Here is a 23,707-nt window from a genome sequence, read left to right as displayed (position 1 = left end):
AAAAAACCTGGTCTCAACCCTGACACCCCAAACAACTTCAGACCAATCTCCAACCTACCCTTTCTGTCCAAAGTTTTGGAACGTGCTGTAGCTTCCCAACTCAAATACCACCTCTCTACCAATAACCTGTATGAAACTTTCCAATCCGGATTCCGCTCCAACCACTGTACTGAAACTGCGCTCCTCAAAATCACAAACGACCTTTTCCTCTCCTCCGACGCTGGCAACCTCAACATCCTCATCCTACTTGACCTCAGCGCCGCCTTTGACACCATAAATCACTCCATTCTCCTCACCCGACTTGAAACCTCCTTTAACATCACCGGCACAGCCCTATCCTGGTTCAAATCTTACCTCTCTGACAGGCACCAGTTCATCTCCATTAACAACTGTAAATCCCCCACCGCTCCCCTCCCCCAAGGTGTCCCCCAAGGCTCAGTCCTTGGCCCCCTCCTCTTCATCCTCTACCTGTTCCCCCTTGGTCAATTAATCCGCCGTCATGGTCTCAACTTCCACTGCTTCGCCGATGATATCCAGCTCCTCATCTCCACCAAGTCAATCTCCACCACCTCACACTCTACACTGACAAACTGCATCACTGACAAACTACATCTCTCCCGAGATGCTGCCTGACCTGCTGAGTTACTCCAGCATTTTGTGAATAAATCGATTTGTACCAGCATCTGCAGTTTTTTTCTTATATCACTGAAATAAAATCTTGGCTTCAATCAAATTTCCTCAAACTCAACTGCAACAAATCTGAAATCATCATCATTGGTCCAAAAACGCTCACCAAATCCACCCAAAACTTCATCCTCAATATTGATGGTCTCCCAGTATCCACCTCCCCTCACATCCGGAATCTTGGAATCATCTTTGATCAAACCCTCTCCTTCGACAAACACATCACGAAGACAGCCTTCTTCCACCTCAAAAACATTGCCCGTCTCCGTCCATCCCTCTCCTCCACAGCTGCAGAAACCCTCATCCACGCCTTCATCACCTCCCGTCTGGACTACTGCAACAGCCTCCTCTATGGCGCACCCTCAAAAATCATCAGTAAACTTCAATACATTCAAAACTCCGCTGCCCGTCTACTCACCCACACCCCGATCCGTGACCATATCACCCCCGTCCTTTACAAACTCCACTGGCTCCCCATCCCCCAGAGAATCCAGTACAAAATCCTCCTCATGACCTACAAAGCCCTCCATAACCTGGCCCCATCCTACCTGACCGACCTCCTCCACAGGCACACTCCCACCTGCACCCTCCGCTCTGCTGCTGCCAATCTCCTATCCCCCCCACATCCGGACCAAACTCAGATCCTGGGGGGACAGGGCTTTCTCCATCGCTGCTCCCACCCTATGGAACTCACTACCCCAAACCGTCAGAGACTCCTCCTCACTCACCACATTCAAAACATCACTGAAGTCTCACCTGTTCAGTACTGCCTTCAACCACTGAAGGTCACCTCACCTTCTGTCTCCTTTCTCTGTTCGTTTACTTATTTATCTATTTATTCACTTCCCTATGTTCTTTAAATCCCTGTAAAGCGTCTTTGAGTATATGAAAAGCGCTATATAAATGTAATGCATTATTATTATTATTATTATAAAGGTCTGTATGGTGAGCCAAATGCCTATTTCCAAGCTGTACAGTTCAATGATGGGTGTACCTAATGTGATGCGAGAATCAACACAAACATTTACACCAGTATTCACTTTATTTGAACTTCACTGTCAAAAATGGAAGTGAAGTTGGTAAATAGCAACAGGAATAATGCAGCGCTATAAAAATGCAAAGCGTCAGATTGGGACGCCTGGGAAGTTCAGTCCCAAAGAATTAATTGAAGCACTATGTGGTACCAACTTAAAGATAAATATTTGCTGGCATCGAGATGTATATACAGAGATCAGTCTAAACAAAATTAACTATTTCAAGCCACATTTTTATTTAAGGTTTATCAATATAAATGGTACAAATGTACTGACGCTGCACCAAAAGGACTGTTACCCACTTATTTCCTGCAGCTTACATTGTCAACTCCTGCAAAATAAAAGAGTTCAGAATCAGACATCATTCAACGTAGTCAACCATAGACAAACTACAACAGAACGACTATGCTTCGTGTAGCAAGGTTCAGGCAAACAGCAGCAAATTTAAATGAAACCCGCAATCAACTCCTCCCCAAATCAGTCTATTGAAGATTGCAAAAACAGAACCTACCATAATAGCATTTACAATATCGTTGTTGTTATTTTTCAATGCACGCACAGCCTTAGCCCTAGACACGTTGGCTTGAGACATGACCAGCTCTATGTCCTTGACTTCCACACCAGTTTCATCAACCTAAAGAAAAACGTGAACCATTTAGTCAGACCCAGAATGAAATCAAGAGTGATATCCGATCCGATGTAGGCATCGACTCGGATGCCAAACTTAAAAGCATACCTCTTCCTCTTCGCTCTCCTCCTGTACAGTTGGAGTCTGTGTGTTTTCTTGGATATTGGCAACAGATTCTCCCTGTACCTTGAATTTCTCTGCAGCAGCAAGCTGTGCTTGCTGAGATAGATCCTCAATCTAGGAATAAGCATAAAAATAGGGTTGTAATCCTCCACTGGAAAACAAACGCACAACCATTTCAGCAAAAAATAAAATGGAAAACTTCCAGCATTAGCAAAAAATTTCAAACAGCACATTCTGAACTAGCACCCCATTATTTGATGCACCAGATCGTGCTCATTGTTGACTTTTGATGTACAAGGCTGCCTCAGCTCACAGCATTAGGGCACAAGCTTGCTGCCAAGAAAGATACAATGATGTCCACCTCTGGGGGAAACAAAAACTGGAAATGCAGCCGCAGCATAAGGCAATTTGTTTTACGCATGTTGTCAACACGTGGAAAACCCCCAAAATCTAGCAGCTCTACAATTAGTGCAAACAGTCACATCTTTCTAATGCAAAATGCCCTAAAATAAGCATTTTATTGGTATTTACCTTAGCTTCACCAAAAACAATATAGGTATCGGATGCAGGGCTCTTGTAGACATCTGGCTTTGTGATGACAAACAGTATGTTTTTCGATTTCCTTATCGTGACTCTCGTTACCCCAGTAACCTGACGGAGACCTAGTTTTGACATTGCCTGCGAAGAAAAGGATAACCTTCATTATACAATTTATCAACCCCTCCATGGAGGTTACTGTGCAATGTTAACCATCTAGCTTAGATCAAATGAACAAAAGCCACAAAGACATTGTTAAATTTAGTTGGAAGGGTTTCTTAAAAGTCCTCTCATTTTAGTCATTATAAACACACAAAAATGCCAGAATTAATGTAGTATTTATTAAATGGCACTTCAGGCAAAATAATTGAACTGCAAAATAATTTGCCACTAATCCATTACTTTTACAGATTGCAGGCAGCAAAGTGAACAAGAAAGCTACTTACTTTTCGCGCCTTCTTTTCACTTCTGCTCTGTTTTGCTTTGCTAACTGGCTCTTCATCGATTTCGGCTGCAGCTGCAAGCTACAACAGTAAAAAAAGATAATGACACCACCTCGTACAAAACCAAATGAAACTCGTCTCCACATACACCAGTTTCCATTAGCCAAATTAGAGGACACTTCTTTACAACCATGTTTTTGCGGCCATGCACTGGGTACGTCAGGGCCCCAGGTTCCAAGTGATCTGCAGAGATCACCACATTCACAAATGCCAGCAAAGATGAAGACCTCGAACCACCCTTCAATATGAAAAGGGAAATTGTCAACAGGATTATCATCTTGCCACTATCATATACAACATGTAATTCCCTCCAAGGAAACACGCTCCAACTATGGGCAATTTTCCGCACTCAAATTGTGCTCCTCACCAATATCAAAACCGGGATTGGTACAAACTCAAATTACTGTGCATAATTGGTGTTCAAGGACCTGTCAAGCCCACCATCATATTTACACCGATTTTCAACTTGAACTTAACTATGCACATTACATTAAAGGAATTGATTCACAAAATGCTGGAGTAACTCAGCAGGTCAGGCAGCATCTCAGGAGAGAAGGAATGGGTGACGTTTCGGGTCGAGACCCTTCTTCGGGTCTCGACCCGAAACGTCACCCATTCCTTCCCTCCTGAGATGCTGCCTGACCTGCTGAGTTACTCCAGCATTTTGTGAATAAATACCTTCGATTTGTACCAGCATCTGCAGTTATTTTCTCTTACATTAAAGGATAATGGAGACCATTAAAAAATTTTGACCTGTACTTGCAGCACAAATCAAAAACAGCAGGGGCCAGTCTTCACAAGAGTAGCTTCAACAGTCGAAACTACTTTTTTTTTTTTAAATCAGATTTTTTTTTCAGGTGCAACGTTGAACCTGTTCCGCCCTAACAGGCAGAAACCAAAAGCAATGAAGAGCTAGGGGAAGTGATCAGCTTTGTAGACAAGGATTGTGGAGGCTGGGGGAAAGGGTGGCGGGGACAGGCACAAAGCTCGAACATACGAGAATTGCATTTATGCGCACATGCTCAAAATTCCTCTACTTTCTAAACAACTCTTTGGTGCCCAGGTCACACATAAAGCAAGGTCACGAAGTCAGGTGGGAACAGCCAACACCCAAGGAATTTTACCCGTAGTATTTCATAAGATCTCAATAGCAGAGGCAGGAAAATAATTTCATTATTCCACACAAAGGAAACTGGCACAATTGGCTCATACTACCAACCTTTATTTATTTGGCAATATACATATCATTTGCAGTGAACAGTACAGAGCTGCACAATTTAACCTCTTCAAATGCTTCCATCCAGATGCGAGCCAGCTTTCCAATTTCATGCAATGTTGTCTGCTTGGGATATGCACACACGTTCACAAGTTATGAAGACCCATGAAAGCTAATAACCAAAGTTGAATGGATGAAAGCGGTGGCAACTGACACACAAATGACCTTGTGGTAAGCAAATTAGACGCATTTGCTGTCAATTTATTAACCATTGACATCTTGGCCGACCACAGCATGAAACTTGAAGGAATGGCTTTTTGACCAAGCTTGTGAAAACTGCTGAGAAACTAACCCTGATGCATACCCCAGTAGAAACTAATATATTTCAAAGAACCAGACTAAATCAAACTTTCACAATAGAATCATGATTGATTTCGATACCAAGCCTGATCCTATAGCAAGAAAAACCACAAGAATAGAAATAGGTGCATGTTTGGTAGGTTAATTGTCTAATACAAACTGCCTCTAACGTGCAGGCAAGTGGTAGAATCTGATCGGGTGGGTGAAGAGGACCTGATGGGAATGTGGGAAGAATAAAAATGGAGTTAGTATAAACAGGTGCTTGACGGTGGGCTGAAGGGACTGTTTATACACTGTTTATGACTGTAGAATATTGGGACCCCTTCTTTCAACACGACTGTGGCTGAACTGCCACCGTAAACTGTTTTTTAGCCCCATCCTCATTCCTTCAGCATCCAGAAAATGGCCAATCTGTCCTGAATGCAATCAATGGCTAATCTTCTACAGGCGCCAGGCTAGAGGATTTTAAGGAATCATCACACTAAGAAAATCCCCTTTATTTCTGGCCAAATTTTAAGAAAGGAGGCTCAGAGGCACCTGATGGAAGTATACACAATTATGATAGTTAAAATCTCCTTTTCCATGGTAGAGGCAAGACGACATAGAGTTAATGCAAGAGGAAATAATTTTTAAGTAGAACCCAGGGGGACGTTTTCTTTGAAAAAAGTGCTTGATATCTGGAACTGCAAGTAAACTCGCAGGAATCAAATATAATTATGTTTTAGTCATTTAAACAGACAATTTAAATTGGCACGGCATTGAATGATATAGTCGTAATGCAAGCAAATGGAATTAAGTGTAGATGAGCAAAAAAGATCAGCATGGACGTGGTGGGCTGAAGGGCTTATTTTTATATTGCACTGATTCTAAGAATTTGTAATACGGGTGCTCCTCAACTTACAATGGAGTTACGTTCCGAGAAACCCATCGGAAATCGAAAATATCCCAAGTCGAAATGCATTTAATACATCTGATCACGTGGCCGGAAGCGAGCTGTGGCTCACTACCGTTTGCACCATTGCAAAGTCAAAATATCGCAAGTCGAAGCATCGTAAGCCGGGGAGCATCTGTATTCAATTCTGTCACCTCCTCCTCTCAACACCAGTGAACAGAGGCTCAGTCCACTCAATCGCCCCCCCCCCCCCCCCCCATACATCGGTCAACCAACCCAGGAACAATTATAAACCTCTTTAGGGGGGCAAACTTTATACCAACAGCACAAGCTGGTTAAAAGGGAGGTGGGCAAGGTTTCATTTGACACACAGAAAGAAGGCAGAGCAAAAGGTTAAGACTGCTGGAATGCAAGTACGTGGAAAGGACTACACAGTGAAGGCAGTTTGCCTTTCTAAACAGTTTCATAATGCTTATATTTACAGATTTGCAGACACACCTGGGCTTGCTGTGTTGCTGACTGCGTTGTATCCTGTTCTTCCAGTTCTGGTACCGACTCATCGCTGTCCGATTCTGTCCCAGACCCTACAAAATGTCACACATTTAATACAAGCTCCACACATTTCAGGTCTGTGGGATTTTAAGTGATTTGCAAAGTAAAACGTGCTATGCCTGGGGATAAAGTGAGGGGCACCACTTTATGGGCGTTACCATAACCATGTTTAACACGCAGCCATGCCAAGGTGGAGGAGGTGTAAACCTGTGCAATAAAGCTATGCAAAATGTTCAATATAGTTAAAAAAAGGTGCATCATTGATATTGATCTACTTCTACAGAGCCATAAGCACAAACCTGAAAACACAACGTGGTTAAAAAATAAACACCTTTGTGGCAAGAGAAACCTTTTACCTTCAATTGTTACTTATAAAGGAGGAAAAAACCTAGATACTTCAACGCTTAAGTGGTTAAGTGTTCACACCATGCAATAAAGGATTTCTAGGTTAGTGTGAACATTATTGGTACCAGATACAACACCAATTACATAGTAGTTCCAATATACCGCTCTCATACCCGTAATGCTCATCCTGTGTGCACAAAATAGGCAAATAAAATTGCAAGATATTCTGGATTTAAAATACAGGCAAATGCCAAAGGACCAAATAAATACGTAGAAGTATGTTGCAGAAATCGGTCTTTGTTATAATTGGTGACATTTATTTTTAAAAAGTGGTCGGCAAATATTCACAGGCTGAGATATGCAGGCTAGTTTTAGCACGTGAGGCTTAGTGTTAATACAATTAGTGTACTACAAACCTTTTCAAAACCAGTTCAGTCAAGTTAAGTCCCCATTTACTTGTGAAATACAAGCGTAGGAAACAAAAGGTGGACCACCCTGCCATTAGTACACAAGCTCTAAACACCCTGTGGCCAATGTTGAAATTTGTACATAATTAACCTGTCCCAAAGGAGACAGCAATTCTTTCATGAAAGTCAACTACTAATGCATCTCCTTTTAAGATGACAGGGGAAAAGGGATTATAACTCATCTTCTCCCTCCCCCAAGTTACAAATTGGGATTTACACTTGTGATTGGTTTTCCCAATGAAAAGAAATTTCGGAACAATAGTACAGATTTCAAACCACACAATTTTTCCTTGCCAAAGGATAGGCTAATTTTAAGTTACTCTGTTCTGGAGGACAATATATATTTCAATAAAAACATTCCTCCCACGAACACAAATGCTTCACTTAAAAAAGTTAGCCTTTCCCAGATGTGAAATTTAATGAGCCTTTACTTTAGTTTAATGCAGGTGCACAATTCAACTAAGCAGAACACCATACATGCACACCTCAACCAAACTAAGTACCCTCATCATTTTGCTTCACCACCGACTCCTTTCCAGTCGGAGAAATCTTGGGAATTGTCTTCTCAACAACAGGTGGGGCAGGAGCTTCACAGAGGGGAATCTCGTTGATCGCAGAAATCAGAGGAGGCATCTCATCGTCATCAATTTGGACAGCCGAGGATGATTCAGGGGATGGGGTAGTGAGTTGAACAGAGGCAGGTGGAACAGTGAGAGATGGAGGAAATTCAGTGACAGGTCTAGATTCTGAAGATAAAGAAAGTTCAGTAGATGCAGGTGAATAATCAGCAATGGGGGGAGTGGGTGGCAGCTTAGAAGTAGCATGCAGAGGGGGCTGAAGCTGTGAATTCTCAGTGGGATCAAGAGTCAGAAGCAAGTCAGTACACTGAGCAACTTGGTCAGACAAAGTTAGATGGGAGAGCAGGGAATGAGGCTCTGAAGCAGGCAGGTCTACTGTTAGTGACTGCTCAATGTAAGCATTATCAGCACAGGGGATTTCCTGACCTACAGAAAAATCGGAGGTGGCTGAAGGCAGCTCAGGAACACAAGGGGATACGGGAACATGAAGTTCAGCTTCCACAAGGACGACTGGAGGCTGAGCTGATGACTCACCCCCTGTGTCGGCCAGAGGAGTGGAAGACAATTGCAAATCATCTACAGAAAGTGGACCTTCAATGACACTGGCATCAATGGGCAGAGTAGAGGACATATTGTCAGAGTTGGGTAAGAGCGGACGCTCAGGGGCAGCCTCAGTGGAACAAGTTAATTGATCAAGCGTTTTGGGACCTTCATTTTCACCCTCAGAGGAAAAGGGGACCCAAGCTGCAGCATCACCCTCAAGGGCAAAAGGCACCTGACTGGCACCATGTTGAGGCAAAACTGCCTGATCAGTGGCATCCTCAAAGGACCAAAGCACCTGACTAGCTTCACACATACCTTGAGGGGGCAAGGCAATTTTATCAGCATCTTCATTAGGTAAAGGCACCTGATTAGTGGCACTCGGAGTAGACAAGAGTTCATGATCACTGGCGGCCTCATCTTTGAGGACACAAGGCACCTGATTGGTGGCAGCCTCAGAGGGCACTGGTACAGGACTGCTGGCAGCTTCACCTTCAAGGGCACAAGGGACCTGATCATTGCCAGCCTCAGTGGGCACAGATTTGCTGGCAACCTCATCTTCTAAGACACTAGGGACCTGATCGGCAGCAACCACAGCAGAGGGCACAGGATCGCTGGCAGCCTTGCCTTCAAGGGCACAAGGGACCTGATCATTGCCAGCCTCAGTGGGCACAGATTTGCTGGCAACCTCATCTTCTAAGACACTAGGGACCTGATCGGCAGCAACCTCAGCAGAGGGCACAGGATCACTGGCAGCTTCACTTTTGGGGGCACAAGGGACCTGATCACTGGTAGTCTCAGTGGGCACAGGATCGCTGGCAGCCTCATCTTCTGAGACACCAGGGACACGATCGGCAGCAACCTCACCAGAGGGCACAGGATCGCTGGCAGTGTCACTTTTGGGGGCATAAGGGGCCTGATCACTGGTAGTCTCAGAGGGCACAGGATCGCTGGCAGCCTTACCTTCAAGGGCACAAGGGACCTGATCATTGCCAGCCTCAGTGGGCACAGATTTGCTGGCAACCTCATCTTCTAAGGCACTAGGGACCCGATCGGCAGCAACCTCAGCAGAGGGCACAGGATCACTGGCAGCTTCAGAGGGCACAGGATCACTGGCAGCTTCATCTTTGGGGGCACAAGGGGCCTGATCATTGGCAGCCTCAGAGGGCACAGGATCGCTGGTAGCCTCAGAGGCCACAGGCAATTGCACAGCTTCACCTGCACTCTCATGGGGTGGAGGCACCTGGTCAGCAATTCTTTCAGTTGGAACTGATGTTTCAACAACAGTAACACTATCGGGTAAAGACAATCCAAGCGCGGTAACAGTACCATGACTGGGCAAAGATATAGTGGCCATAGGTTCAGCAACATCAGGTAAAAGCTTCATGCCCATGCAAGTTGCAACTTGTGTGCCAGTGGGGGGAGCCAGCTGGAGGGCATTGGCAGCAACCACAGGGGTGGCGGCTAGAACATATTCACATGCAGGAAGCCCAGAGCTGACATCAGAAGCACGGGATGTAGGCAGTCCATCAGCAAGGTCAGAAAATGCAACGTCATCAGATGAAGGTGGATGAACAGCGGCAGTGACCAACTCAGTGGGCAAAGGCACAGTAGAAGTGTCAGGGTCAAGTAACTGTGGTGTGTCAGCACCAATACTGGCAGGGAACACCAGGGGAGCAGTGTTATCACTGTCAGATGAGGACAGTTCTGCTTGGATTCCAGGTGCATCAGCGAAAGGCTGCCCGACAGAAGAGGACACAGGGAGGTCAGTGAGTGGGGACACAGTAACAGCAGTAATGTCGCTGGGAACTACAACGTCAAGGAGGACCTTTTCATTCCTCACAGTCCCAGGCATAACACTTGCCTCCAATTGAGTCAAAGCCTCATTGCTTGTTACAGTGGCATTTGGGGGGTCAGTGGGCAAGAGCAACTGATCAATGCTGGGGCCATCAACCACGTCAGCCGATGTAGTAATGGGAGCCACAGGGGCAGGCACAGGTATAGCATCAGCTACGTCACATGGGGACAGTCCCAGGTCAGAATCTACCTCAGTGGCCAAAGAAACAGCAGTGTGACTAGACAACTCAGATTGTTCGCTGACTTGGGAACTGCCCAAACTCAACGGTTCAACAGTGGCAGCAACAACCGAATCAGCAGACAAATGCTCAATAGAAGTGGCAGCCATATCAGATGAAGGCAGCCCATCGACATCAGCTGGTTCGGGAGACAAAGGCAGTTGGCTAGTGGTGGGGTCAGCAGGAGAGAGGGGGAGCACCTCAGAAGAAAGAACAGGAATAGAAGATGGAAAGAGCTCTGAAGGAGACTGGACAGGAGGTAGCACAGGGGAAGGCAGAAGGGATGGAGGTTGTTTGTTGACTGTTTGGGGGGATGGAAGCTGAAGATCTGGGCCATGCAAGTCAGTAGCAGCTGAGAGTTCCATCTTACTGGCACCGCTGGAGTCGCATTCAGCCTGAATGTACTCACTGGCTGAGGAAACCGATTCATGCTCAGAACAGGTTTCAATAGCAGCTGTTGAAGATAACCAAAAAAACCAAGAGCATAAAAAGCATCAGCACTTTCACAGGGATTTCAAATCAAAGTACATTTAAGATGCAATGTTACATTAAACCCTGCAGAAGAACCCACTCAGCCCACATGATCCATGGTTACTTACATTTCCACAGCACTCATCCTAACATGTCCCTTCCATACTTACACATTGCTGCACCCGTAGCTATCTGTCTTTCACCATTATCTACCTGAAGCCACTAGGTAGTTAGTCTCTTATTCCCCATTGGATTTAACTTACAGGATTTTAATTACTATAAGAAAATAACTGCAGATGCTGGAACAAATCGAAGGTATTTATTCACAAAATGCTGGAGTAACTCAGCAGGACAGGCAGCATCTCAGGAGAGAAGGAATGGGCGACGTTTTGGGTCGAGACTCTACTTCAGACTGATGTCAGGGGGTCAGGACAAAGGAAGGATATAGGTGGAAACAGGAAGATAGAGGGAGATCTGGGAAGGGGGAGGGGAAGAGAGGGACAGAGGAACTATCTAAAGTTGGAGAAGTCGATGTTCATACCACTGGGCTGCAAGCTGCCCAGGCGAAATATGAGGTGCTGTTCCTCCAATTTCCAGTGGGCCTCACTATGGCACTGGAGGAGGCCCCTTGACAGAAAGGTCAGACTGGGAATGGGAGTTGAAGTGCTCAGCCACCGGGAGATCAGATTGGTTGAGCGAAGCGATCGCCGAGCCTGTTTGGTTTCGCCGATGTAAATAAGTTTACATCTGGAGCAGCGGATGCAATAGATGAGGTTGGAGGAGGTGCAGGTGAACCTCTGTCTCACCTGGAAAGACTGTTTGGGTCCTTGGATGGAGTTGAGGGGGGAGGTAAAGGGACAGGTGTTGTATCTCGTGCGGTTGCAGAGGAAAGTGCCTGGGGATGGGGTGGTTTGGGTAGGAAGGGACGTATGGACCAGGGAGTTACGGAGGGAACGGTCTCTGCGGAACGCAGAAAGGGGAGGGGATGGGTAGATATGGCCAGTGGTGGGGTCCCGTTGTAGGTGACGGAAATGTTGGTGGATGATTTGTTGGATCCGCTGGCTGGTGAGGTGGAAGGTGAGAACGAGGGGGATTCTGTCCTTGTTACGAGTTGGGGGAGGGGAGCAAGAGCGGAGCTGCGGGATGTAGAAGAGACCCTAGTGAGAGCCTCATCTATAATGGAAGAGGGGAAGCCCCGTTTCCTGAAGAATGAGGACATCTCTGATGCCCTAGTGTGAAACACCTCATCCCGGGCGCAGATGCGGCGAAGACGGAGGAATTGGGAGTAGGGGATAGACTTTTTGCAGAAGTGTAGTCCAGATAGCTGTGCGAGTCAGTGGGTTTATAGTAGATGTCAGTCACTAGTCTGTCTCCTGTGATGGAGATGGTGAGGTCCAGAAACGGGAGGGAGATGTCGGAGATAGTCCAGGTATATTTAAGGGCAGGATGGAAATTGGAAGTGAAGTGTATGAAGTCAGTGAGTTCTCCATGGGTACAAGAGGTAGCACCAATGCAGTCGTCGATGTAGCGGAGGTAGAGTTTGGGGATGGGGCCAGTGTATGCCCGGAACAGGGATTGTTCGACGTACCCGACAAAGAGGCAGGTGTAGCTAGGGCCCATGCGAGTGCCCATAGCTACGCCTCTGGTTTGGAGGAAGTGGGAGGAGTCAAAGGAGAAGTTGTTACGGGTAAGAACCAGCTCTGCTAGGCGGAGGAGAGTGTTAGTGGATTGGGATTGGCTGGTTCTACGGTCGAGGAAGAAACGGAGGGCTTCGAGACCATCCTTGTGGGGGATGGAAGTGTAGAGTGACTGGACATCCATGGTAAAGATGAGGGAGTGGGGGCCTGGGAACCGGAAGTTATCGAGGAGATGGGGAGCGTGAGGTGTCTTGGACGTAGGTGGGGAGGGATTTAACCAGGGGGGATAGGATGGAGTCGAGGTAGGTGGAAATAAGTTCGGTGGGACATGAGCAGGCAGAGACAATGGGTCTGCCGGGACAGTTCTGTTTATGGATTTTAGGTAGGAGGTAGAATCGGGCCGTGCGGGGCTGGGGAACTATAAGTTTGGAGGCATTGGAGGGTTGATCGCCGGAAATGGTGAGGACTGGTGGTCTCCCCTGAAACAGAATCAAACTTTCATAATCTCAAAAGACCTTGATGAAATTCAGGAAAAGGCTCACCACTTTGTCTGACCTGATAGTTACAGCTTCAGTCTGGTATCCACCTTTTTTTATTTGCACTCCAATAGCCACCCATCTTCCTTTAGAGATCATACCTGCACATTACTGCAACTGGAATCTATAGGAGTTTGACATGCTTACTTTTCAATTCTGTCCTTTCATAAATGAAATTTATTGACTGTTTAAAAAAAAATTATGGCCTTGAACTAAACCATTTCTTGGTGATCCCTGGATCTAGCCCTCAAACAAGGGTCACTTTTACTACTCAACTGTTGCTTTTGAAATTGTATTTGTGCAATTACTTCATCCTAAATGCAGCCACTTCATAACCAAACCCGACACTAAAGATTCTGATTTCATGTTTTATCTGCGCTGTTCGGAGTTGAGATTGAGCATTGACCTTGTTGTATTGAAAGACAGTGATGTTAATGTACAAGTCAAAAGATCTCTGAAAGTGACAGGGCACAGGTAGATGAGAAGGGGACACAGAATTCTTGCATTTGCCCCCTAGGGAATATAACAAGAGCATGGAACTCAGGGCCCAATTTCATAATCAGGGTATAATTGGGGGTTTTGTCAGTGGAGGGGGCTGAGGGTGGACCTGATAGCAGTATACAAAATTATGGGTATAGTTAGGATTGATAGCAAGAAACTTGTCCCCGTAAAAAAAATACGCAAAATTAGAGGATTATGACAAGGCATAAGAGGGAATCCAATGGATATTCACTCCCCCACCACCCAGAGCGTGGTTGCAATCTGGAATCCAATGTTCAAATCAGCGCGGCATAATAAGCTGCAGACCAAGCACTGGGACATGATTCATATGGATCAACATGATGGGCTGAACGACCTACATTTGTGCTGCACAATTATTACATTAAATCTTCCCTCAACTGCCCCAAAGTAAACAATCTCTGTACAAACCCACCCACTGAAAATAAATGGTTAGAACAGCAAGAATATTCAAGTGCACAAGAACAAATAAGTTGTTAGCAGAACTGCAAGTCTCAAATCATATTAGTTTAAGAGGTCATCCATTATTAGTCTACCTGCAATTTGAACAGACTTCTCAGGAGAAACGGGGGATACAGGTACTTGGACTGCATCAGGCACTGCTGGAGCTTCTGAGGCAGGAGCACCAGACCCAGCTAGAAAGTTGAGCAACATTGTGAGTTACAGACACGATTTAAATGCAAATCCAGTCTAGATTAAACCCAGAAACCTGTACATATACATATGGCTAGCAATTCAGAATTAACTGCAACTTCGCGAGTTAACATGTTGGCAGTTTCTGCATGGCTTTAGAAAATCTTTGGTAATTCTGGTCAAATGCAAATAACCTGTGCCCCCTAAATCCAAATTTAGGCATCAAGACTTTATACAGGATAGTGGAAATACAAATGTTCAATGATAAGACATTCAACCTCGAGGCTGCCCTCAGTCGGGTATGTTTGAAGCTGCTCCTACAGATGCACCACCAGGGATACAGCACCTTCACTTCTGTTCAAACCGACTTGGTGATCATGGAGACCGACTAGGAGCCCGAGAACCAGACCTAAACCACCACATTAAATTGAAACCACTATATTTTAGAACCAAACAATGGACTCTCTCCACAACCCCCTCCCCCACCAAAACCACTAAGCATAGAAGAGTACTAGTGTTTAAGCTTTAGACAAACTCCGACCCTGCTTCATCTAAGCATTTTAGACATTCCACCTACCCCCCCCCCCCCATGTCCACAAAGCTGCTCCACAGCAAATTCCTTGTAGTAGATGTTCTTGTTCTCCACGAGGAAGTTAGTGATCTTTTTGCAATCTTTCTATGAGACCCTTTAACTCAAGGCCAATTTAATCACACAAACTTTCAGGAAAAGAAATCTCAGCCCAATCAAATCTTCAGTTCCAACCTCAGTTCTCGAATCTATATGGGCGTCTTCTCCATACCCCTTACCAGTGCACAGAGGTTAGCTTGCAACAGCAAATATAGCAACTTTTATGGTAGTGGTTTGAGAAGATAAAATGAAAGGGTTTTGTTAAATGCTCAAGACTCTACGTTCAATCTGCTTTCTCGCATACTTCATTCTACAAGATAAAATGGACGCGTTAGCACAAATTGAGATATTGGTTTTAACTGAAATCGGGTTCATAAGACAGATTGACTATTAGTAACTTAAAATCCACAGTACATTCAAGAATTGATGCACATTGAGTCAAATGATGAACAGCATTCCATTCAAAAAGTTCAAAAATCTAATTATGGAAATAAAATCACATGTTATACAGCACACTTTGCAGCAATTCAAAAAGAATCTACAAAAACAAAAATTAAAATCCAAACCGACAAACATCCAGCACTGGAAATACAGAAGTCATAGAAAAGTTCTTGTAACAATTTACATTCACAGACAGGACAAGAAAGCACGCGTTTCTTACACCCAGATCTAAAAAGGTTCTAGATTGTCATTTACATTGATCGAAACATGGAAAAAAAATCACATCCCTTAAGATAACTGGCACAATTATCCTTTAGACAAAAATTGAAAGATCATTTTGATAGGAAGCAGAACCATGACCACATTGGTGATAATTCAAATGTTTGCTCCAAAATCAGAAGCCATTTAAAGCTTTTCTCCCAATTTTAAATGAGAATTCTATGCTTTTTTTAACCATAACATTAATTGATGCTGCAATCTCTGGATTAAAAACCCTAGGATTGAAGTCTTTCAAGATGGTTGCTACTTGTAACCTTGGGGGAGAGGGAGAGAGAAGAGGCTTTCCACCCACATTTCCACTCACCAACCTCTCTGCAACATACAATTTCAGTTTACAATTCAACTGGGGATACAGCGATTAACTTGCCATAATCTACCCCAAACTCCACGACTATCCCAAAGTCAGGAAGTGAAGTTAGTGCAAGTGTTCTAAAATTAAAAATTGGAGTATTTGATTCCAAAATGCACCCTGCCAACTTTCGCCATACCAGGCAGATGAATCACTTTACGTGCACCATTCATGAACTATGAGGTATCATTTCATGAACTTTGAGCAAGCGGAGAAAGAGACAAATGTGAGAGTACTTGAATTTATAATCCTCACGCAATTAACCATCTTCAACCAGCAGAGCCATTATATTATCAATTATACATAGAAAATATTTCACCTCTGCAGCAGAGCAGCCAAAGAGCAAAGAACTCAAACTCAATAGACAATTATGTCAACTTCCAAAAGTAGTTTGCTCTTGGGTCACTTTCACCAGAATATTTACGTAACAGACAGACAAAGAGACAAGAGACAAAGCATCATTCACACCAAACTGGATTTTTATGATGCTGGAAGAGTTAAGATCATGAGGTGAAACCAGAGAATGCAGAATTACTTTTATTCAGACTACTCATTCAATCAGAGTTCAGTTTTCATCAATGCATTATGATGAATGAAAGTTTAACAAACCTAGAGTAATTCTGGGCAAGTTTACACCAGTTTTTATGGAACGAAAAAACGCGCAAGCATCAAAATGTAATAGAAGAAAATAACTGCAGATGCTGGTACAAATCGAAGGTATTTATTCACAAAATGCTGGAGTAACTCAGCAGGTCAGGCAGTATCTCAGGAGAGAAGGAATGGGCGATGTTTCAGGTCAAGACCCTTCTTCAGACTGATGTAATACATCAAAATGTAATACATCATTACACTGACTGCTTTATACAAACCAGCCGCTGTGTCTACTTACGTTGGCATGTTTACACCTCAGTTTTTTAAATTCTGTCAGTAATTTTTAAAATGCATGTTTCATCCGACAAAACCTGTGTCATGAGCTCGCATGAATTGACTGCCTTAGTTGGTGCTTAAAAAGTGATGGTTTCAAAGCAATCTTTTGCAAACAAAGCACATTGCGGCATCTCAGGAGATGAGGTGCAGTACATACAGGAGATGTTGACTTGCGTGAACATGTTTATTTTGCGTAAATTATTTTGCCGCACATGCTTACAGAACTTAGGCACAGGTGCTGAGTTTTTGGAATAGTGCAGTGGAACATTGGTCACGATAGTGAGACAAATTCAAACCAGCATTCCACAATGAGGATGATTTTGCGCAAATTGTCTGCTGCGTGTGCAGTGAATAGCAATGACACTGAAGTTGTTAGCATGTGTAGAGCTTTGAGACAACCCAAAAAATAGTTGCTTCTTAATGTGATTTCGCTTTAGTTTGCGCATACAAGCCATTAACATTTTTTTAACAAAGTAATCACAATTCCATTGGATTCTGAATATCTGATATCCTGGCAGGAGAATGTACTTTAAATACAAGTGCACCTCGATCGCAAATTTATAGTTTAAGCCAATTACACCGCATGGTATGGACAGTTATCATAGGACACAAAACATATGGCATATGCTTAAAGCAAACATTAAGTGTATTCATGTCCTAAAAACTAATGTAACTTCACTTCCCAACCTAGCATGTCAGAGGCATCAATACACTTACTGCTGTCATATCTTCTACAAAGAAAAATCTTGTTAAAAAGATTGTATAGCAGTACTTTTTAGCAAGCAGGTGCATCTTTTCTCTAGTCAGAACCCCACAAGTTATGGTGAGAACGCACCTGACGGCTCGTGAGACACTGCGTTCTCAGTGGTGGCCTCCATCTTGGAAGCTTCACTTGCCAGCTCAGTAATGGTTGCATCGGTAGCTGGAGCAATTCCGCTCAGAACAGTGCTTTCTCCCCCAGGGGCAGGGGAAGTGTTGACATCACTGTGATCTTCAGCTGTAAAGGATTTGTACAGTACTACAAGCAGCCAATAAAGCGCCAAAACTGTTCAGGTGTGCAGGTCCTTACAGTTTGAGTGACCCATTTCACCCACCAACGAGAGGGGGTGGGGTGGGTGGTGGGGGGTTTAAAATCCCAACACCTGATCATCATTGCATTAGTAAAGTGTGCCTGCTACAAGGTGACAAACATCAAGATGGTTTCATGATGGAAGTTGAGTAAACTATCCAGAACTCAGTTACCCGTTAAGTTACCATGACAAGTGTGGAAAATCTCAAGAGATAGGCATGCATCAATATATACAGAGAAAGATTTACACTTGTACTCTTTCCATGCATCAAGCTCATTTGAGAGTGTGCTACAATAAAGCCCACAGTTGCTTAGTCATTTATGTGAATTGGAAATCGATCTTAAAATGCACATTTATAAACTTGAGGCCTGATAGCTAACTGATTAAGATTGTGCTAGCTTCCAAATTGATCTAAAATTTCAAACCAAGAAGACACCCACAGGCATTTCAATTTTATAAAGTGCATCTTGAAGCCAACTTATTTTCTTACTGGAAGATTCACGTGATCCATGAGGAACATTTCATTCCTTCACCTTATTGAAACTTTAGTTTACGAACAATGTACCAGAATTGCTTTCTTTCAAAAACAAGCACAAGTATAAATTGCGACTAACTCACGTTTACTCTTGAATACAAAGATAAAGTTTTATGTATTAAAATCTTTTGTTTATATTTGAGTCCAGAATAGCGTAGACTGCACTCATCGCTCACCCAACTTAATCCCAACCATGAAGCATGTTTCATGCACCAGTGTTCAAGGCTTGAACAGAATGCAATTGCTTCCATTTTGTAGCCCAGCTGCTGTGTTGCAGCTCCACGGCTGTGTGGAACCAAAACACTCAGCAGCAATGAGCAAGTAATGGATGGTGATTTACAGGAGGGAATACTCTTTTTTGTTGCACCAAATTTTCAGGCGGTATAACTCAAATCTCTGCTGGACAACAAATCTAAAAAGCCAGCAGCCACCAATATGCACCTCATCACAATGGAATAAATCTGGGCAGAGGGAACTTGGGTTGGAAAACAGGGGGGGAAAGGAGATTTTTAATTTTTTTAAAAAATCGCTCCTTTACAATCAACTGGAAATACCTATGCAAAAAGTAGTTGGTGTGTGCACCAACATCTTTGGATTAGTGGAGGAACGAGCAAGTGACCTTGCTATATAAAGGCTCAACACCATTCCATCCTCAGAGGGATGCGACAAATAGAAAGGGACATGATGAGGTGCAAAGTCAGGCAGGTCCTGCACAGCAATACAAAAGCCCCCAAAGGATTAATAGACTGCTCCTACCATTCAATTCCAAACCAAACAATACTGCTGCAATACAAAGAACTTCAAACCCCTTCCCTCAGGAATTGGGCCAAGTCACAATACTCACCATTAGAGTCATTTAAAAGATAAAGGGCTCAAATATCTTGAAACCATGGATTGTCAACATATTATTTGCTCTTTCTCCCCATATAAGGTGGCAAATAAACTACAGATAAAATGATGGGTATACCACCAGTCTTTTATATAGCTGTGCAGGAAGAAAGGAGGAAACAGAATGCAAAATTAGATTCAGAAATGAACGAACAAGATAATAAAAATGATTTGACCAGGGTCACCAAACTTTCTGGATTAAACTAATAAAGTTTGACTTAGAAATTGACAACAAAGATATCAAGCCTTGATCACTGCGCAAAGGGAACCCAAATGAGGGACCCAGGAATGAACAGGCATTCACAATACCCAGAAATGTGGATCCATGTCATGCAGTTGAGAAATACAAACCTGTTTCAGCTTGGGGCTGCTGCATTTCTTGCTCTGTGGCAGGAACGGTTTCTGTGGCTTCACCAGGCATTTCTAGGCAAAGAAATATCCATCAGTTAGAACTAAAGCATTTGCTATTAATCATGAGCGCCTATGGAGCAGCACTATCAGGAATGTCTGGCTGGGCAGAAGAGGCAGCATTGGAAACAAATTTACCTCAGCTGGTGGTGGGGAAGAATTCATATAGAAGCAATGAGTTAGTTGCATTATTCATAGTGCAAAGGAAGGCAGCAGCTTCACAAGGAAAAAACTTTGCATTCAGGGGAATGTGTCATTTTAGTTCATCAATATCCTATACAGTCTATTGTGAAATTTACAGCTAAGACTAGCCAAATTTAGACTGGTGCCTGAGTTAAGTCCAAATTTGCCATCTCATCCACAAACTCAGCAAAGTGCTTCAAATCACGAGACCTTCAACCTGGTTCAATTAAATCACAAGGAGTAAGGGTAATTCCAAATCAAAAGTTGATTTTTAAAAAAGAGAGCGTACACATGTGTTGACGGTTCAGAAATATACACAGAATATGCTGGAAATTCTCAGTATGGCGTGCAGCACGTGTGAAGGGGGAAACAGTTCAGGTCAACAATCTCAAGACAAAACATTCTTACAAAGGAGGCTCGACACAAAAAGCTGGAGTAACTTAGCGGGACAAGCAGCATCTCTGGAGAGAAGGAATGGGTGACATTTCAGGTTGAGACCCTTCAGATAAAGGAGGATTTCACTCGAAATAATACTTCTAATAAATGCTGCCCAGCCCATCAGGGAGTTTCTTGTTTTTATTTTCAAGTTAAAAGTTCACGTGCAAATGAAGCAGCACTACAAGTGGGAAGGATACCAAGAGAACAGCAATTCCCCATCTCATTCCACTTCTGGCTGCAGGAATTTGCCTTGGCAGCTACATGGTTGGATACACACAAATTCCAAAATTATTGCTCTTACTCATATGCATAGATTGAGCTTAATGAGCCAAACATGGCCGGTTGATCAATGCAACATTCCAGCATGGGACCTTAACCAAATAATGTCAAACCTCACCATAATCAATTACTTTATGTTAAACTTCAAGAGTGAAGTCGTTTAGCCTTACAAAACATACATGGGGTTTTTGGTATTTGTAAAAAAAAATATTACATAAACAGACCCACTGGGGCAAGGATGTTGTACTTTCTCCCGTGTTACTATTTAACTGCTAGAGTTATCAGGAAAGGCATATTTCTTTTGGAAGGTAACGCAGAATAGCCTAAAAGCCAGAAAGGGGATTAACAAAATACGAAATGCGATTCTCACCCACCCCTTAAACTTAACAGTCTGAAAGGACAGTCGAGGGCATCATTTTATACGAGGAGAGAAATAATTCATCAAAAGCGTAAAGAAAATAATGTTACAAGCGCGGATTCCAGCACTGAGAGACGACCGAGACAACTTTTCGCGGCCTACCTCCTCACATTCATAGCTGCAAAACCATTTACATGTAAAGAAACTATTAAACACAATGAAGTAATCAAACAGCAAATTCAGGCAAAAGCCTTACGAATAGGAGACTCCTCTCCAGCCCCCTGCCCCGTTAAAACGGCTGCCGGCGCCGCCGGGCCACCACGAGATCCCTCCCCTCAGCCCCACACATTTCCCCTCAATCGCTTGTCATCCAGCCACTTTCCCCTGGAAATTTTCACACCGCCACGACCATCGAGTCCCCCTTTCCCTCCCAAGGCGATGTTTACGTCCAGCGCACACCGATTAACCGGCGGATGGAGGCAGATTCTCCCCCGGAACACTTACCGCCTCAGTTACTCAAACCCAAGATGGCTGGAAAGAGAGGCAGCTCGCCCTCCCACGGCCCCTGAAAGGTCGCGCGTCCACTTCCGGGTCACCAGGCGGCCCCCTCGGCGGCGGATTGGTCATCAGTCTGCTGATTGACAGCGCCTGGAGAGTTCCCTGTGGCTGCTCAGGCGTCCATGCCGACAGCGCGCAGCAATGCTTTCCACAAGACCTGCTAAGTCAAGTCAAGTTTATTTGTATAGCACATTTAAAAACAACCCACGTTGACCAAAGTGCTAACATTGCAACCACACTTCAAAGTACGCGAGGGAAGACTAGCTGGGAAACATTTCGTGAGGTGTAATTTCTTTTAAAAGTGAGGGAGAGTGACCCACTGTAGTAGTTCCTGCACCCTTCTCCTATTGTGACGGTTCAGAAATATACACAGAATATGCTGAAAATTCTCAGTATGGCAATATTGTAAGAATTTCATTGTTCTATTTGGGACATGTGACAATAAAACACTCTTGACTCTGACTCTTAGAAGGATGAGAGGAGATCTTATCGAAACGTATTTATTCACAAAATGCTGGAGTAACTCAGCAGGTCAGGCAGCATCTCGGGAGAAGGAATGGGTGACGTTTCCGGTCGAGACTTCAGACTGAAACTTCTTATCGAAACGTATAAGATTATTAAGGGGTTGGACACGTTAGAGGCAGGAAACATGTTCCCAATGTTGGGGGAGTCCAGAACCAGGGGGCACAGTTTTAAGAATAAGGGGTAGGCCATTTAGAACGGAGATGAGGAAAAACTTTTTCAGTCAGAGTTGTGGATCTGTGGAATTCTCTGCCTCAGAAGGCAGTGGAGGCCAATTCTCTGAATGCATTCAAGAGAGAGCTAGGTAGCGGAGTCAGGGAGTATGGGGAGAAGGCAGGAACGGGGTACTGATTGATAGTGATCAGCCATGATCACATTGAATGGCGGTGCGTACAGGCTCGAAGGGCCGAATTGGCTCCTCCTGCACCTATTGTCTATTGTATCTGAGGACACGACACGGATATTCAAAGGGCAATTTTCCAGGGCTGGGTGGATCGAAGCAACAAAAAAAAAACGGCCATTCAGGGTTGTATTTGCAACAGGCCAGTATGGTCATTATTGCAAAAATGGATTTGCTATTCACCTCCAAAACGCAGCCCAAACAAGCTGTGACAGTAAATTCATTGTCAGCACTACAGATGGGCAAACACAATGTGTGGAAATTTGGATTGTCATCATGAGGGATCCAATGTATTAAAGGCCTATTGTAGACAGGAATGTTCTGATTCCAAGACAGAACTTCATGACTGCATTATTTAAAAAGCAATGGACTTAAGAGGATTGAATGGCTCAGAGTGTGGGATATGTCAGCTGCTATTTGTAACAGATAGCTTCCTGTCAATGGGGAAAATTGGCACCAACAGGATTGTGGTGTGTAATAGTATTGATCCAAATGTGCTGGAGAAAAATAAACTAAATCTAGGCTCATTGAGGGAGCAATAGTAAAGGAGCAAATAATGGTACTGAATAAATTTACATTTCCTGGGAGTTAATGATTTCCAATATAAGCTATGAAGAGGAACACGTAGAGAAATGGCAAACTAGGTCTGTACTCTCGAGTTTTGAAGAATGAGAGCTCTGATCAAAACAGAATTCTCACTTGGCAGGAATTGAATTGAATTATTTCTCTGACTGGATTTTAATGCCAGGGAATTACATTTGCAGAACGGGCAGCTCATTTAAGACTGAAATGAGAAATGTATTTACTCAGAGGGTGTTGCATGTTTATTATTCTTCCCCCCCCCCAAAGGGTTGTAGAGAATCACGTTTTTCACCGAACAGGATTTCTGCATGAAGTAATTAAGGCATAAGGGGATTGTACAGGAAACTGGCACTGAGATAGAAGATTGACCATGATCTTGATGAGTAGGGGAGCCCACTCTGTTGGGCCCAAACCTCTCCTGCATTGGTGCAACACCCTCTCCTCCCTCCTCCCCCCCCTCATCCTCCCTCCTCCCCACTCTCTCCTTTCCCCCCTCCCTCCCTCCCGAGGAGATAGATTTAAACTTTAAAAT

General features: G+C 43.9%; 1 protein-coding gene across 6 annotated transcripts; it reads right to left on the bottom strand.

Moving 5' to 3' along the window:
• Positions 1-1,930: 1,930 nt before the first annotated feature.
• On the bottom strand, positions 1,931-21,726 carry naca (nascent polypeptide associated complex subunit alpha). 6 transcript variants are annotated; one of them, XM_078431626.1, is made up of 12 exons: positions 21,618-21,726; positions 19,799-19,870; positions 17,790-17,951; positions 14,234-14,332; positions 10,905-10,988; positions 7,845-8,087; positions 6,476-6,561; positions 3,453-3,530; positions 3,001-3,147; positions 2,455-2,583; positions 2,230-2,352; positions 1,931-2,049 (listed from the first exon to the last, which is right to left on the bottom strand). In XM_078431626.1, exons 2-12 carry the CDS (start codon positions 19,866-19,868, stop codon positions 2,035-2,037), a joined length of 1,236 nt encoding a protein of 411 aa, XP_078287752.1. In that variant the 5' UTR covers positions 19,869-19,870; positions 21,618-21,726; the 3' UTR covers positions 1,931-2,034. The 6 variants fall into 6 exon arrangements, with proteins under 6 accessions (XP_078287752.1, XP_078287754.1, XP_078287750.1 ...); XM_078431628.1 differs by having other exon boundaries at positions 10,944-10,988; XM_078431624.1 differs by having other exon boundaries at positions 7,845-10,988.
• Positions 21,727-23,707: the final 1,981 nt, after the last annotated feature.

The sequence above is a fragment of the Rhinoraja longicauda genome, chromosome 42 (genome assembly GCF_053455715.1).
Source record: "Rhinoraja longicauda isolate Sanriku21f chromosome 42, sRhiLon1.1, whole genome shotgun sequence".
NCBI lineage: Eukaryota > Metazoa > Chordata > Chondrichthyes > Rajiformes > Arhynchobatidae > Rhinoraja > Rhinoraja longicauda.
The sequence above is the reverse complement of the archived record's forward strand: the minus strand, read 5'-3'. Positions and strand labels throughout refer to the sequence as shown.

Excerpts from the sequence above, each read along its gene's own strand:
- naca (XM_078431624.1), bottom strand. The coding sequence starts at position 19,868 with ATGCCTGGTGAAGCCACAGAAACCGTTCCTGCCACAGAGCAAGAAATG. Across the intron at positions 10,989-14,233 it reads GAAGTCTGTTCAAATTGCAG|CTGCTATTGAAACCTGTTCT; the intron begins GTAGACTAATAA and ends TATCTTCAACAG. Across the intron at positions 2,353-2,454 it reads AGGAGAGCGAAGAGGAAGAG|GTTGATGAAACTGGTGTGGA; the intron begins GTATGCTTTTAA and ends GTTTTTCTTTAG.